Raw genomic sequence first — 16,255 nt, 5'->3', positions numbered from 1 at the left:
GTGGGAAGGCCGGTGGCGCGGGACACGTAAACACGTCCTTAGTGCTGTAGGGAAGACCCAAGGCTGTATACATGTCAGGCGCGCCAGGGGAATGGCGAGGCATGACGAGTTAATATGTCCGCAGCAATCAAAGGGTTAAATCTGTAACTAAACAGTATTTTCTTTTCTGCTTGCGTGTATTTATTTACCTGCATTACATTGTAAATCATACATGTAGCTTTGGTTATTCATTACAACTTTGTTTCAGCTTTGCTGGTTAATGGAGCTTACAAACTTGCTGGTACCATCAATAAGCCACCACCAATTACAGGAGATCAAGCTGTGAAGTTTGCCAATTATTTCCTAAGTCGACGCTCAGTCCAAACTCCAAAAGGGGCATACAGCTTATTAGAAGTTCTTAATACTCTTACAAATAACAAGGTGTGTTTGTCAGAGTTAGTCTTAGAACTGATTTTTAAGTATAAAGCTAAGATAAGGTATGAGGGGCAAGAAGTAACACAGTGTATGTGAAGGGTTAATATGAAAAATCTGTTGTTCATGAGGATACATAATCTTATTTAACTATGGCTTAGTTGTTTGAATCAACAAAATTTATCTAATTGGTTTCCATGATTGAAGATGTAAGATAAATACTGTTTGAAGTGAACTCATGGCTGTTCTCCAGATTTCTTCCATAGAAAGGGTGCTCAGGCTTAAAATGGTCATAATTGAATTTTGTAGGTCTGAAAGTAGTGGACCAATGGAAGTAACTGTGTTGTACTTTTTGTTTCTCCTTGTTTACAAATGTTCAAAGAAGTTACAGGAATGTGGCAGGGTGATTTATTCAACGATTCAGAATGATATTTTGACATGTGAACACCCTGTCATTTCCAAGCTGAAAATGTAATGAGTTAGTGCTGTGAAAGGAAATTTTAAAACTTCAGTTTGGAGGTTGTATGCTGAAAGAAAACACATGCACACACAGTGTAAACAGTAATGCCACCATGCAACCAAAGATGACCCATGCGGAAGTTATCAGTAGTAAATATTAATTACCAGTGAGTGAGGTCCCTTTATTATTTGACGAGATAGAGAATAGCTTGAAGTGCACATCAGAACCTCCTTATTGTCGTTGGTCCTTTGTGGTCGCAATAGCCTGACCAATGTATGGTAAGACACAACTGCAAGGTATTCGGTAGACACCCATCATATGCACACAAAGATCATCCTTTTGCAGACCCCTAAGGGCCCTGATCTTAGATGGCATAAAGAAATACATTTTACATTGTGTTTCTGCAGAATTTGACTAATTATTTTGGAAAAGCTTCCTACATAAGACAAAAATGCCGTAGAGTTTGGTGCCACCTTATCACTCACCCAGTGCACGGTTGGCACGTTGGCTTCCTATAAACTGCAGGGCCCAACATTGTCTTTTGTTCCTCCCACCCTGCAAGCTCCAGGACACTTTTTGAAATCATCAATAAACAGATTGGCAATAATAGGTGACAAGGGCACCCCTTCACATGTCCATATGTCTGTTTATAGAGCTGGTCATGTGCCTATAAATTGTGCAATGATTTTGCTGTACAGGCAGTGGTTGTATTTAATGATGTCTCTGTATGTGGGCTGCATATGTAGGATCCTTTCCAGAAAGAAAACTTGAACAGCATGTTTCAGGTCCCCCCCTTCTCCAGAATACATGATTTAATAACCTATATTGATGACTGCATCTGAGGAATGTATTGTTGTTGATTTAATTGCTTTGTTCAGTTTTATTGACTTTTAATTCCTATGAACTACAGTAATCGTGTTATTCATTTGTTGTTACATTTCAATATGATGTACTTTGAAAACTTTCGTTCTTCTGAATATCGTTGACAGAAATGAACGTGGACTGATAAAATTTTATTTCTATAAATAGTACTTCATAATCACTTACAAAAACTAACTTCCAATTTTATTTGTAGTTCCATTTACCAGTGGCAATTACTTTGGCAAGCCCACCAGCTGTTTCTTCGGATCAGCCAAAGGTTTCTGTTAAAGTGAGCAATCTTCTGGGGAAGCCTTTAAGTTCAGATCCACTTTCAGTGACTGCCGAGAGTGCCACAAGAGTTGGTGATGAAGTAGTTGTACTCTCCAAAAAAAAATTTGAACAATCAGCAAGTGACAGGTAGTTTTTACATTTTTGTTCGTAGTTTCACCTCATGATATTAAATTTCACATACACACCATTGACTTCGACATTTTGTTTAAGTAATCTAATTCTGTTTCTAAGATGCTTAATGTATGTTGGACAATAATCAACATAAATTAATAAGGAAAGTTCATTTTAATTTTTTGTACAGGACTATGTATTCATTAAATTTGATGGAAGTTAAACCAGAGCGAGGACTGTACAAACTTACAGTTAGTGCAGCATTAGCAAAACCTGATCCACGTCTGGTTGGAAATGTTGGAGCCTCTCTCACAATAAAAGTCATGTGTGCAGTAGCTGTTGAAAATGTTGAAATAGGCACTGCTGATGCAGATCAAACCACACAACCAAAGTTAACAAAGTGAGTACCATTCATAGTGTTCCGTATTGTCCCAATAATTTTACTGCCTTGTTTGGTAACACTGCAGCTATACGGTTGGGACAGAGAAACTTGATAAGCAGTGCACATTCTTTGCAAAGAAGGTTGTTGCACAGCATGATCAGACAGAACTTAAATGCTATTTTAGATGGGCCTAGAATATTTTTGCTGTCTATATTTGATTTCTTTATCTTAAAATTTTTCTTCTTGGTGTGCTAAAACAACAGTATTTACGTGCCATTTGTTGTATTCGCTTAATAAATTGTGCTGCAGATCACAGGTTCTTTATTTTCCTGTTCTTAAGTACTGATAATTTATTATGGTGAACTGAATGTAAATTTTATACTTTCAGAGTATTGTTCCCAAACCAGTTAGCAACAACAATTGAAGCAGATTCTCTTCAGAAGCTTATTATGAAATTTACTCTGAAGGACAAAACTACTAATAAACTAATGACAGTACACCAAGCATTTGTCAGATTATATAAAAAGGATACCAACCAAGAAATTATATTTGTAGCTGAACCTGATACTTCAAAAACCTATAAATTTGATATGGTGAGTTATTGTTTCACTTTAAAAATCCAGAGTGTGAATAGAAATAAAAAAATTAAAAAAAAAAAACTTGTTTAATAGGTGAGATGTAGGTAATAGAGATGTAAGTCGGAGCTTCCAGGTAAAAATTTTTATTTGGATAACAGCAAAAAAATTGGTTGTAAAAGTTGCAGTGTTTGGGGTTGGAGTTTGTAGGCTCAGATTGATTTTATTAAGTTAAAAACACCTGTCTGTACATAAGGAATATTTTTTTTTTCTTAGAATTGTCTTCTCCCTTAAAATAAGAGATTCTTTCTTAATAAAATCTGAAGAAATACAGTTATTTTTTTGTCCTCGAGGGTGCTTGTAATGAACATGGTACTCGTTTGGAATGATAATAGCACATTCCCAGTGTATCATTGTATTTCCTTTGTGGTTCATCTCCCTTTCATAAAGATGCTGCAACCTTCCCATAGCATTAGCAGGGTAGTTCTGAAGCTGATAACTTTTAAGGTGGTGTAGCATGTTCACATGGCAGCCAAAAGTGTATCTTACATCTTGGGACAGAGTAAATGACGTATTTATAACCTCAAAATATCTAATATTAGTCTCACCAGATTTCCTCAATAAGTGCTCTTTTATGAAGTTAAGGTTGTGCATACTATATGCTAAATAATACTTGTACTACTTCTAGTTTTTTTCATGTAACTCATTGCGTGTTAAAACTGTTGTCACCGCAGAAAAATCTAATCACGATTGATGGATGAGATATAGATCACCATAGATAACAGCATTCACGAGGATGGTGTTAGTAATTTTCGAAAGTTTATTAATGGTCTGCATCATCAAATCGACAAAGAATTGATAGGTTCAACAATCTGTGCATTTGTGTAATGGAACACAGTTGAGTTCTAATAGCTAGATAGAATGTTAATTTGTGGTAGCTAATGTCTTTTACTTAAAGGCAAATATCTAAAGCTGAGGGGCAGAGGCCACCAGATAATCCCAAAAATCTATTGGCTGAATTGAATTTGTCCCAAGACATGGATGTACATGGTTCTTTCTAGGACCCTCCAGCTGTAATATTGGATCTGATATCAAGATATCCTCATCCTAGAATATTTCTAAAGTGTGTGGGACTCACGACAAATAGCATGGACAGGGGGTATTGAATGTACAAAGGGGTACCGAAAAGAAACTGGAGTAACATTGCCAAAGGCAGAGCCTGTGTTCTAAGTATTTCTCCCACTAGGCTTCTATAGCATAACTCGTTGGCATTTGTGCTGCTAGGTGTTCGTTGTGCAACTCGTTGCCAGTTCAGTGCCACCTGTGTTGTTGTTGACCTGGCTTGTTCTTTTCCTCTGCTGTGATTGTTTTTGCCAGTGCTGTTTTGTTTTTGTTTCGTTCTTTATGATAGCAAGTTTTAGTGAACAGTGTGCAGCTGTGAAATTTTGTTTTCTACTTGGTAAAAAATTCTTCTGAACCTGTTTGAATGTTGAAAACAGCTTACCAAGATGACACCAAGGGAAAACTCAAGTGTAGGAGTGGTTTGTTCAGTTTTGAAAATGGTGACATGTTGATTGATGACGCGACTCATTCTGGACATCCATCAACTGCCCGAATTGATAAAAATATTGAAAAATTTCAAGAGCTTGTGCTCCCAGACTGTTGACGTACAATTGATCAACTGTCAGTGAATAGGGATTGCAATATTCTTCAAGAAAGATCCGATTTATAGCAGACAAGAGACTGGTTCTTCCACAACAACACATCTGCACTCACAGCCATCACCTTACTCCCCTGACCTTGCTCTGTGCGACTTCTTATTCCACGCATGAAAAGGGGTATGAAAGGACACTGATTTGACAATATTGAAAAGTCAAGGAAAAAATGAGGGAGGAACTAGCAGTCATTTCTAAAGATGACGGAAAACTAGTTGTAATAGAGAGTATTTTGAAGGGGCTGAGGTTTTTTCGTAAACAATTAAGAAATATATAGCTTTTAAAAAATAATTCCATTTTTTTGGCACCTCCTCTTGTATAAAGAAGGGCAGCCTAAATGGTCACAGGTTTGACTTCTAGGAAATTCTTTGAAATTATGGAAAACGTAAACTATCAGACTCTTCAAGAAAGACTAATTATCCTGCAAAAGCCTAATTACAAAGTTTTAAGAATCAGTATTCACCAAGGAATCTAGAAGTATATTTAAGTTCCCATACATATCACTTCCGTTCGGACCACAAGACAACTCGAATAAATTACAGCGTCCATAGAAGTGTTGGGCTGTCATTCTTCCAGCACTCAATTATTATGGGAAGAAATCATAACATGGTAAAGTGCTAAATCAAACACTGAAAACTCCAGATGGGAATATCAACAATGTAAGGAAGAGAGAGATTGCTACACTTAAAAAATGACACCCTGAATTGCAGGCAGCACCATTAAAAGAAACAGCTTTTGGCCAAAGCCGCCTTCTGTAAAGGAAATACTCTCTCTCTCTCTCTCTCTCTCTCTCTCTCTCTCTCTCTCTCTCTCTCTCTCTGTGTGTGTGTGTGTGTGTGTGTGTGTGTGTGTGTGTGTGTGTGTGTTTTCTTTACCGAAGCAGGCTTTGGCCAATAATCTATGTGTAAGTGTCTCCATTGGGGCTGTTTGCACTCAACTTCTCATCTTTACAGTGATTAGCAGTGTGTTTTCCTTGTATTGAGGGTAAAATTCTAGAAATACTCTGTCATGCACTCTATTGCAGTATGTCCAGTTCTTAAGATACATTATCCATTTATGTCAGCATAGATTCCAGACAACGGTTGGGTCACCAGAAAACGAATGTGGAAACTTATTTTCAATTTGTGTTATTTATACTGCAAATAACCAAAATAATGCTAAAGACATAGTATTTGTTACAGGGTGTATGTGAGCTCGGAAATCCTGGGAAAATGCGGGAATTTTTTCATCCGTTAAAAACTTGGGATTTTTTATGACTGGAAATTTTTCATTGTTTTAGTTTTCAGTTACATTTTTTGCAACTTTGACTGGTAAGACCTGATATTCTAACAAAGAATTTTACTTTAACCTGCTCCTGCTGAAAACTGCAGCAGTAAAACATAAATGAGAGAAAAACACTAAGATAAAATTCTACTTGCAAAGAAAAAGTGCCATTTACAATAACAAAACACAGTGCACACACACACACACACACACACACACACACACACACACACAGGTGTCTACCAACAGAAAAATGCGTCAAAGGCTTTAGGACGAAGACCAGGCAATACTTCGTAACAATAGACTACTTTGATGAGCATGTCATCACAGCTGTGCACATTTCTGATAAGTTGCAGGAAAATATTGCAAATGGTGGTTTTATAAGTGTTACTTCCAAAGCAAATTTACTTTCACACAAAGTGAATTATGCTACGTGTGAGGGCGTGCAATGAATTTCTTAAATCCAGAGCATTCAACCTTTTTAAAACTAAATACTTGGAGGACCAATCACTTTTTTGGGCCCATAAGACCAGCCAGTTAGGCCATTATGAAAATTTTACTGTCACGTTTCTGTGTGATATATCTTGTAAAGTGTAACACACACTAAAAATTTCCAAGCTTCAAGGTTAGTTTTTCATGTTTATTTTAGTTCTTTCACAATACAAATTACGTGGTAGCAATGGAAAAAATGGAGTTCCCGAGCAGTTTCACATGTAACATTCCTGTGGAAAAGTCAAAAGTGCTGGAAGAAACATGTATTCATCCAGGTAATCTACAAAATGTTTAGTGCACAGCAGTGAAATTTATAATATTGCTTGTCAGACTTATTCAGCTGGTGCCTAACCACACCCTCTGGGAAAACAGCAAATACATTTTGACAACCAATGTTCTGTGTGGAAGCTTAGCTTTTCTTGTAGCTGTACTGTAGGTATACTAATTCAAACCATTAACTTTTCCTGTTTGTGAATTCACACTCGCTTACTACTTAATGGTGATGTTGCTTTTGGCTGACTGCATCACATATACTAAGCTACGAATATCTACTGCCATTGATGGGTGAGATTGCTTGACATGAGCTGTAATTGGCTGACACAAAACACATTGCAGACTCGATTCCAGTGCTTCAGGAGCTACCGTGCTATATTTGGTGAAATTTGTATTTGTTAATCACTGGGTTTTGTTTCCTAAAGTGCTGAGAAGTTCTGTGCTGATGTATAAAACCTCACCATTCAAAGGATTGACAAGTTTTAACCTGAGGAAAAGTATGTAGTCACGTAACATGGAAAAACTTACTTTCACATGGGATAGTGTGTTTTCACGCAGGAAAGTGTATTTGTAACCGGAAACTGTGGGAAAAATGCAGGTTCCCCTCCCTCGTGTACATACTCTATACTAACATGTTTATTAAAGGCATGAAAGGCAAAGGAAAATTTGGGATTGCGAATAAATTTCCAGGAAGGGTCTGTAACACATACGTGAGAAATTAGTTTATGACAGTACTTCTGTTGTTTTACAGTTGGTGATGTACACATGCTGGGTAATATTTATTGTAAAAACAGGGAAACATACGAGGGTTGGAACTTACATAGTTGCAACTATTTATTCACAACTGATACAAAAGTTACATGTTTGCGCCTGTTACTGTCCTTCAAAGTAGTCACCAGCATTGTGTACAATCCATTGCCAGCGATGTGGATGGTGTAGTATACCGTTAGCAGGGCCTGTTCCGTTGATGGTGCGAATGGAGTGGTCTACTGCCTGTCGAATCTCTGGAACAGTTCTGAAGCGAATGCCACAAAGTGGTTCCTTCATCTTCGGAATCAAATCAGTCACAAGGACTAAAGTCTGGGGAGTATGGTGGGTGGTATAGTACTTCCCAGTCCCACCGACTCAACAGAGCAGCCACAGCTTATACTGTATGCGTCCACGCATTGTCGTGCAAAATGATGGGTGGGTTGCACAGAAAGTGTCATGGCTTTCGCAAAGCTGGTCGCAGATGATGCTCCAAAAGCGAACAGTAATATGTCTTAAGTCCTTGTGACTGATTTGATTCCGAAGATGAAGGAACCACTTCGTGGCACTTGCTTCAGAACTGTTCCAGAGATTCGACAGACATTAGACTGCTCCATTCGCACCATCAACAGAACAGGCTCTGCTGACTGTATACTACACCTTCCACAACGCTGGTGACTACTTTGAAGGGTAGTAACAGGTGCAAACAAGTAACTCTTTTGCATTGGTTGTGAATAACTAGTTGCTACTATTTAAGTTCCAACCCTCGTATTATTCGCGTGCAGCTACTTATAGCTGCTTGAAGGTCAAAATGAAAGTAACTGAATGTGAAGTTTTGTATGCTTTAATAATATACCTTCTTGGATAGGTATTTGCAGTTATTGTAGATGCTGAAAGTACAATCATTGCTTGGGAAATTTTTGCCTTCCCTTTTCATGCCTCTTGTGGAGATATACATTCAGCATTATTACAGTTTATTTGCAGTATAAAGAAAGTAAGAGTTGAAAACTAATATAAAAAAGTACCCTCATATGGTTGCATTCCTGGGATTACTCGTCTAAAGTCTTTATACCGTTCCAACCATTATCTGGAAACTACACTGAGATAAATGGCTGGTGACTCTATCGACCCATGCCAAAAATCCTAATTTCTCTAAATGCTTGGGAATCTGGAGCTGCCATTTCTGTTGGTTTCATTTTTTACCCAAGCCCTGCATATAACATAAATTTGAACAAAAGCAGTGTGATGAGTAGGTGTGGTCCCCTTGTGTGGTGTTGGAAGTGAAATTTAGTTCAGTTTGTTTATTCTGAGACTTTGAAATAGCCATCAAAAAATTCAATAGTATCATTCATTGCAGGCCTAGTAAATAGTCTTCCGAGTAATAGTGTTTTGTCATATGAGGAATTGTAATGTTACCTCTTATTTACAGGATGTTGGAGGTAAAGCTGCAGAATTTGGGCACAAGTCTGGAGTATACAGTATTGAACTTATAATTGGTGATGCAGTTTTATCAAATTCATTTGCATGGACCCTTGGTTCTGTGAATTTGAAGTTTGCTGAACAAAGTGCAGCTTTTGCGGGTGCTAAAGACCCATATTTGTATGCCATTAAACCAGAAATCAAGGTATTACTTCAAATGTATTTTATGTTTTGTTTATGAAATTTACATTCAGAACTGTTGTAAGTAACAAACTTTTTTCTTTGTTCCATCATTTAGCATCTATTCAGAGAACCTGAGCGGAGACCACCTGTTTTTGTTTCCAATCTATTCACAGGACTACTTTGTATACCAATATTGATATTATTAGGACTGGTGAGTAATAAATTTCCTTTATTTGAAAACTGAAGAATACTCTTCATTCTAGAGCGGTGTGCACATCTGGAGGCAGCTGTAAGATTTATTTATTTATATATTTTTTTTTTGGGGGGGGGGGGGGGGTTGGAGGACTTGGTGTTGTTGCAAAGTGTGCTCTGTCCCATACAACTCTCTCTCTCTCTCTCTCTCTCTCTCTCTCTCTCTCTCTCTCTCTCTCTCTCTCTTGTGTGTGCGTGCGTGCGTGCATGCGCCTAGTACAAAGATAGCTCTCATAATGTGTGTAGTAACACTGATCCAGCAAGTGCTACTGACAGGTGCAGCATATTGGCCCTGTTATGTGCCAAATAATGCAGTACACTGCGTTTGGTTGCCATGTACTGCCCTATCACCTCCCTACTTATGTGTGCACTATATTATAAGGTATATAAATTTATAAGTCACATAATAGGTCATCTATTCTGGTTAGTCAGCTCAGGTGGTTTCCTAAGTGTTAACGGATACTTACCCATTGAAATTTATATAGTGGCAATTGTTTTGAACTTACTTATCTTGCTGCAATTTTGCAAGTGATGTTTTTGTTAGGTCTTCAGGTTTTTGCAGGCACACATCCAAATTGAGAATTAGATTGCTGGGGCAAAGTAGAACTACAGTATAACCCCCATTTCTATGTTCCCAGAATTAACGTTTTCCTGTCATTTACGCCATTTTTTTGTCATTACTGTCAAACTTCGCCACAGTGGATACACCGGTTCCCATGAGATCACCGAAGTTAAGTGCTTCGGGCGTGGTTGGCACTTTGATGGGTGACCATCCTGGCTACCATGCGCAGTTGCCATTTTTCGGGGTGCACTCAGCCTCGTGATGCCAATTGAGGAGCTACTCGACCTTTTAGTAGCAGCTTCGGTCAAGAATGCCATCATAATGACTGGGAGAGCGATGTGCTGACCCCACGCCCCTCCTATCCGCATCCTCCATGAGGATGACACGACAGTCGGATGGTACCGGTAGGCCACTCGTGGCCTGAAGGAGGAGTGCTTTTTTTTTATGATTTACGCTTTGTGAAAAAATGTTAATGGGGAAACCGACTGACATAACTGATGTTACACTAGGCTGGCTTGGCACTGGCCATCAAGTAGACATTGTTAAGGTTTTTGACACCAAGGGGCTCTACTAAGCAGATCTGAACCGGGAACTGGGTAAAAGTTGGAACAGTTTGTGCCTTACCTCCTGCTGCTACCAAACACTACCTGGCATGTTGGCTGATAGGAGTGACAAGGTTTTGTTTGAATAAAGGTATTGTGACCAATTCCAAACCATCTCTACTGTGCATGAACAGCTTCACGATTGTTGTGATAGTCTTTGTGTTATTCGAACTATATTTAGTATGTTTTGTTGTTCGGCCACTTGTAGCTCTAGTTGACATATTTTCTGACTTTGCAGCTAGTGCAAATATGTACAAGTATTTTTTGCGATGTTTCACAAACAACGTGAGTGATTGTTTGTGTATGGTTTTTATGTAATTGAGGAGGCACAATACCTGATAATCTGAAAAAGATGATTACAGTGAAAGAGACGCTGAACACCATATATGCAGACACCACACAATATACTTACCTAAATATTCGCATTTGACAGAAAGAATAAATTCTCAAAACAGAATGTAACTGGTGCAGTGTTTCATTATTTACGTTATAAATGACAGTTGCAGTCTTTCAAAAAACATCGATTATGATGTATGAAATTAAGTCAAACATTTCTACATCCCCGTAGTTACCAGTTACATCGGCAGTTTTTATTAGATAATAAATAAGTCTCTGACAAGTAATTTGATGCCTGTTATGAAAAATGCAAGGTGGGATTCTGTATGTAACTTTTAATGCTTAAAACATTTCCCACATTTTATATTTTCCCTGCATTTTACAGTTTTTTTTTTATTCCCTAGTCCCTTTAAAAGTGTAAAAGTGAGGTTTCATTGTATTTTTGCCTGTTTCTTCTCCCATTTTACTTATTCAGAAACATGAGTTTTGGAAAAGGGAAAGTGTTGTTATTTAAGAAAGTCATAATTAACTAACGAATTTTTTATGTGAAGAATTGTTTTAAAGCCCCAGAACAATAGTGTCATATCCCGATTGGATCATTTTATTGTGATGTTACAAAAAAAAAACTTTCGTTCTTCTGATGAGAGTGATGTGAATACATATACACTGAATAAACAGATTATATTTTTACATGTCTTTGATTTTTCTTATGTGCCAGCATTGATTGATTTACTTGTTTCAGTGGGTGAAAATAGGTGTCAACATATCAAACTTTCCGTTTTCTCTTAGTGCAATTGGTTTCCACTTGGGATTAGGTGGTAGGTATTTTCATTTCTGTGGCGCAATATACAGTTTTTAACAGTGTAAAGAAAGAATTAATTGCCATTGTGTTTATTCCAGGAATTTTTGCATTATTTGGAATATTCTGGCTCCAGCTCAACATGTTCCAGACTGTTAAATACCTTCTTGGAATTGGTGTTGTCACATTTTTGTGTGGCAATAAATTATTATCAAAGATTGCAAGTGAACGTAAACATCGGTAGAATAGTTATTGAGCTTTCTGTGCAATTGCATTTTGTTGTGACAGTGTATGAGAAGACTTTTGTGTTAAATAAATTTGTTTTCTAAACATTGGACTTAAATTTATTATTTACACTTTCTCTCTCTCTCTCTCTCTCTCTCTCTCTCTCTCTCTCTCTCTCTCTCTCTCTCTCTCTCTCTTGCAAAATACTGTCCATCCATTCTATATGGCACAAAATACATTGAAGATAAAAAGCAATGAATCATCGTAAAATAGATAAAATGCATCTATTGAAAAAAATGCACAATTTTCATGCTACATGTTATGTGATTTTATTTTTTTCCAATTTATTGAGAGTTTTAATAGCTAGAAACCTAGTATGTAGCAGGACTTTTTTGTGAAATCTTAATTGGGGTACAAAATTGAGGTTGCATCCCTATTGTTCATAATTCAGCTTGTAAAGTTCTTCTAACTTTATGTATTAATCTATCCATGTTGTTCACTGTATTAATCTATCCATGTTGTTCACTTTATTTCCCATATTGATTACATAATTTACTTTAAATGAATTATTTTATTGTTAGAGCTTTATCTTTTGGCACACATTGTCTTGGAATAGAGCTAAAGTGTAGATACAAGGTGGGTGAATCAACTTATGAGTCACTAACATGGAACAGGTACTACGTATTACGGATCCTTCTTATACTAAACTTCAGTGTATTTTGCAAAACATGACCGGAAAGTTTAGTTGTAGCAAACTTTCATTACGTGACCATGAAACTAGTTTTTATTTATATTATTTAGCTACACTCACTACTTTAAAATGCGGGGGGACCAGGGGCCCCAAAAGATTGTTCATGTCGAAAATGAACATGTAGAATTTTACCGATGCAGTGCTTCAGATTCCCCCCCCCCCCCCTCCTCCCCCCCCCCCCCCCCCCCCCAATGAAACGAACCAAGCAAACGTCTACAATCTGTGGAATATTGTTAGTACCCTAAGAGCCGTTTCCAGAATTTGTCTTGGAATCATCGCTGATTGACAGTGCATACTTTGTTACTGATTACCAGCAGTTCTCTTTTGTGTGTTCATCAACGCTCGTACTAGTAGAGTCATCCCCTTGTATAGAGTCCTGTTTTCCTTGGGTAGTTTTGCTAGGTAAACATCTTGAGCACTGATACTTCTCCCAGAAGTAACAATTATTCTTTTTCTCTGCATATTCAGTGGTTCATCACCACCTCTCAGACTCTCCAGCATGTCAACTACTATTTGTGACACAGTATGCAATGGTGAATTTATTTCACCATTTCCAGAACTACGGGAGGACTGGTTGTGAATTCAGTCTGTTCAGCACATCAGCACATTGCTGACATTGAGAAGATGTATGCCACATTTGTCAAAACCAGGCACTAGATTTTCACTTATTCTGTACTGTGTTGGATATAACTTCTCGTAAAGTTGATTGAGAAATGGTGGAAATTGATCCTTGCTGAGTGTTTTCTATTTTCTTTTGTCCAGATGATTTCAATGTGTATAGTACATATCGTCAGAGATGTTTCAATGGTCCGTAACAGGCAACATTCAGTGGGTGCAGAAAGTGAGTTATTTTTGCTGGCAGAAATATGAATGTAATAATATTTTCTTGTGCTTTTACCCTCTCTCAAAACACTTTTATTGAAATGGCTTTTGAGATTGTCACCTATTAATACTGTCCTTCCTGGAATATTTCTGACATGAGAAACAAAAATTTTTGAACCAGTTTCTGAACGTAATTGCGTTTAGCCAGCCACTCTTAACTCGGATTATATTGTGTATGAGGTAACCACCTTCTGTCCATGTAGACCAGATGTAAGCTGGTGACATAACACCAGAGGCTGACTCATATAACATGATTGAAATGGAGCTATTGACACTGTTCTGGATTGTGTGTGGGGTATTTGACTCCCCTGTTAAATATGCAATGTCTCTGGTCAGGGTCATCTGACATATTGGTCTTGTCATAATTAAATATATTATCAGTTGGGACATCAGAGCCATCGCCATTTTTTCAGAGTTAAACTAGAGTTGTTAAAGTAACCTTTAACATTTCCTGCAGATAATGAAGCTATGTTTGTTGTAATGTGGTGTCTCAAGCACTGTGAAATTCTGTCCCTGTATCTTTTCAGAAAAACCAGAGCCCAATCTGCAATCTGGCACATTATTTTTAACTGCAGGAAATTACGTCCTTATGCTCTCAAATAGGCATTTGCCATTATTCGCAAGTCTAGCAGGTCAAATGGAAATCCCCAGTCAGATACAATTAAGGGATGGTCAAAGGTACTTTCTCCTCATCAGAAAATGCTAATGGCTATCCTATATTGGTGTGTGTGTGTGTGTGTGTGTGTGTGTGTGTGTGTGTGTGTGTGTGTGTGTGTGTTTCACAATTGATTGACGAGAGTTCCTATGAGAATGGAAAGATGCCTGCTAGCTGTTCTCATAGTCATTCTACCATTCTCTACTGCATTCACACCTTCCTCAAAGATCCGCAAGAGTAGCTCTTGTAAAGATGGGAATCAGCTTTATTTATGTATATCCTTGGCATTTTAAAACTGAAACATAAAAAATCCACCATATAACACCTACAAATGCTAATTTTAGTATAAAGTAATGATTAATTTCATACAAAATTGGAGGAATTATGAGTGGTAGATAATTTAAATTGTGGAGTAGCTCTGAACAATGTTCTGGCATAACCTTAAGAGAGGTTCAATGCAGAACTCATATATGTGACATTTATTGAACTTATTAAAGACTACTATACAAATATTTTCAGAAGGTTAGTCAAATACTAACCTATATGAATATAAAAATGGTCACATGTGAAGAATTAGACAATTGGTGGTGCCATTTCAAATTTCAACCAAAGAATGTACAAATGCTATGAGACACAAACATTGGTACCAATATGTTTGACATAAATATCCCAAACAGAAATTTACCTTTCAATATTGTTTCAGTTGTATTTATAATAGTGTATGTAACTTTCTGGAAAACTATTCAGTGTTACACTGTTGTTCAAAGTAACTTCATTTTACAGTAATCATTTTAGTGGGGTTACCTGAACTAAACATAACAAAAATGTTATTAAATAATTTAGAGAATGTCTTAATTCTTTTGTGGGTGTTGTGAAAGTATGTGGAGAAAGTCTCAAGTCTTGTAGTAGTACACAGCCATAAGATATCACTTGTCCCAAGGGGAAATGGAGTACTTAAATTTAGTTCATTTTGCTTTTCAGCATGGTATGTCACTCATATTTTATTTTACCTTACAGTTGAAAAGGTTAAAATTTCAACCATGTTTTGGAACATGAGCAAAGTTGCTGATAGAATCAGGTTGCATTTCCTGAATTGTTTTCTTTTGAAGACTTTTTATATGTTTGAGAGTCAATATTGTTCGTCAGATTGAGATTTCATAATTCCTTTGTGGAAGACATTAGAGAGAAAGTGTAAAATACTGAAAGCGACCAATCTGTGTAACATTAAGAAGCAAAATATGGTTAGAGCGTACGTGAAAGACACTACTTCCTTTTCCATCAAAATTGTAACATTGTCTAAGAAAAGTTTTATAGTTAGCAGTATATATACTGCATTGTGTTATTCTGATGTTAACAGCTTGCTTCCATGACATCTTTGGTGTATTATTTATGGCCAATGGTCCTCTTTCACACTTCAGTTGAGTTGATGTTTGAAATCAATTACAGATTCACAACTTTTCTATTACATTTCAGATAAAAACTTCTCCAATGTTTTTATTGATGTAAAAATAACATTTGCAATAGATTCCGAGCTAATACAGGTCATCTGGTACCTTTACCAGGTTATATCAAGACTTATACTCGAGGGTCAATCCATACAAAGTGGTCCAGCTCTGTTTGCAGTACCATCGCAGAAAAATTGATATTCGCTAGGTGAAGCCCCTCAAGGTGGGCTCAAAAATACATTATCAGTTATCATTTAGAAACAGTGCCATTTTGTTTCAGGTCACAAGCATTCTTTCACATTTAGCATCTGTGGTTTTTAAAATTATTCAGTAATGGGTTGCCGTAGACCTTGCAAATGAGAAGCATTTAGTTCAGCACACACAAGACTATAAATTAAAACCATGGTTAACTATCTGAATGTATTCTTTATTTAATTAGACGGACAAAATCTACCCACCAAGTGGTGGCAGAACACATACCTAAAAGACTGTTGTGATTGGTAAGCTTTTGGAACCAGTGGCTTCTTCTTCAGGCAGAAAGGGAAGAAAGAAAGGTGAAGGAA

General features: G+C 37.2%; 1 protein-coding gene across 1 annotated transcript in view; it reads left to right on the top strand.

Annotated features, from left to right (window-relative positions):
- LOC126457190 (dolichyl-diphosphooligosaccharide--protein glycosyltransferase subunit 2) overlaps positions 1 to 12,064 on the top strand; it is a 72,509-nt gene extending 60,445 nt beyond the window's left edge. Inside the window, exons 6-13 of the mRNA XM_050093281.1 lie at positions 248 to 420; positions 1,947 to 2,149; positions 2,325 to 2,534; positions 2,905 to 3,109; positions 9,011 to 9,205; positions 9,299 to 9,394; positions 11,678 to 11,753; positions 11,836 to 12,064. Of these exons, the coding sequence (XP_049949238.1) occupies positions 248 to 420; positions 1,947 to 2,149; positions 2,325 to 2,534; positions 2,905 to 3,109; positions 9,011 to 9,205; positions 9,299 to 9,394; positions 11,678 to 11,753; positions 11,836 to 11,978 (1,301 nt within the window). The 3' untranslated portion in view covers positions 11,979 to 12,064. The remainder of the gene's footprint in view (positions 1 to 247; positions 421 to 1,946; positions 2,150 to 2,324; positions 2,535 to 2,904; positions 3,110 to 9,010; positions 9,206 to 9,298; positions 9,395 to 11,677; positions 11,754 to 11,835) is intronic.
- The last annotated feature ends 4,191 nt before the right edge of the window (positions 12,065 to 16,255 follow it).

The sequence above is a fragment of the Schistocerca serialis genome, chromosome 2 (genome assembly GCF_023864345.2).
Source record: "Schistocerca serialis cubense isolate TAMUIC-IGC-003099 chromosome 2, iqSchSeri2.2, whole genome shotgun sequence".
In the NCBI taxonomy this organism is placed as follows: domain Eukaryota; kingdom Metazoa; phylum Arthropoda; class Insecta; order Orthoptera; family Acrididae; genus Schistocerca; species Schistocerca serialis.
The sequence above is the reverse complement of the archived record's forward strand: the minus strand, read 5'-3'. Positions and strand labels throughout refer to the sequence as shown.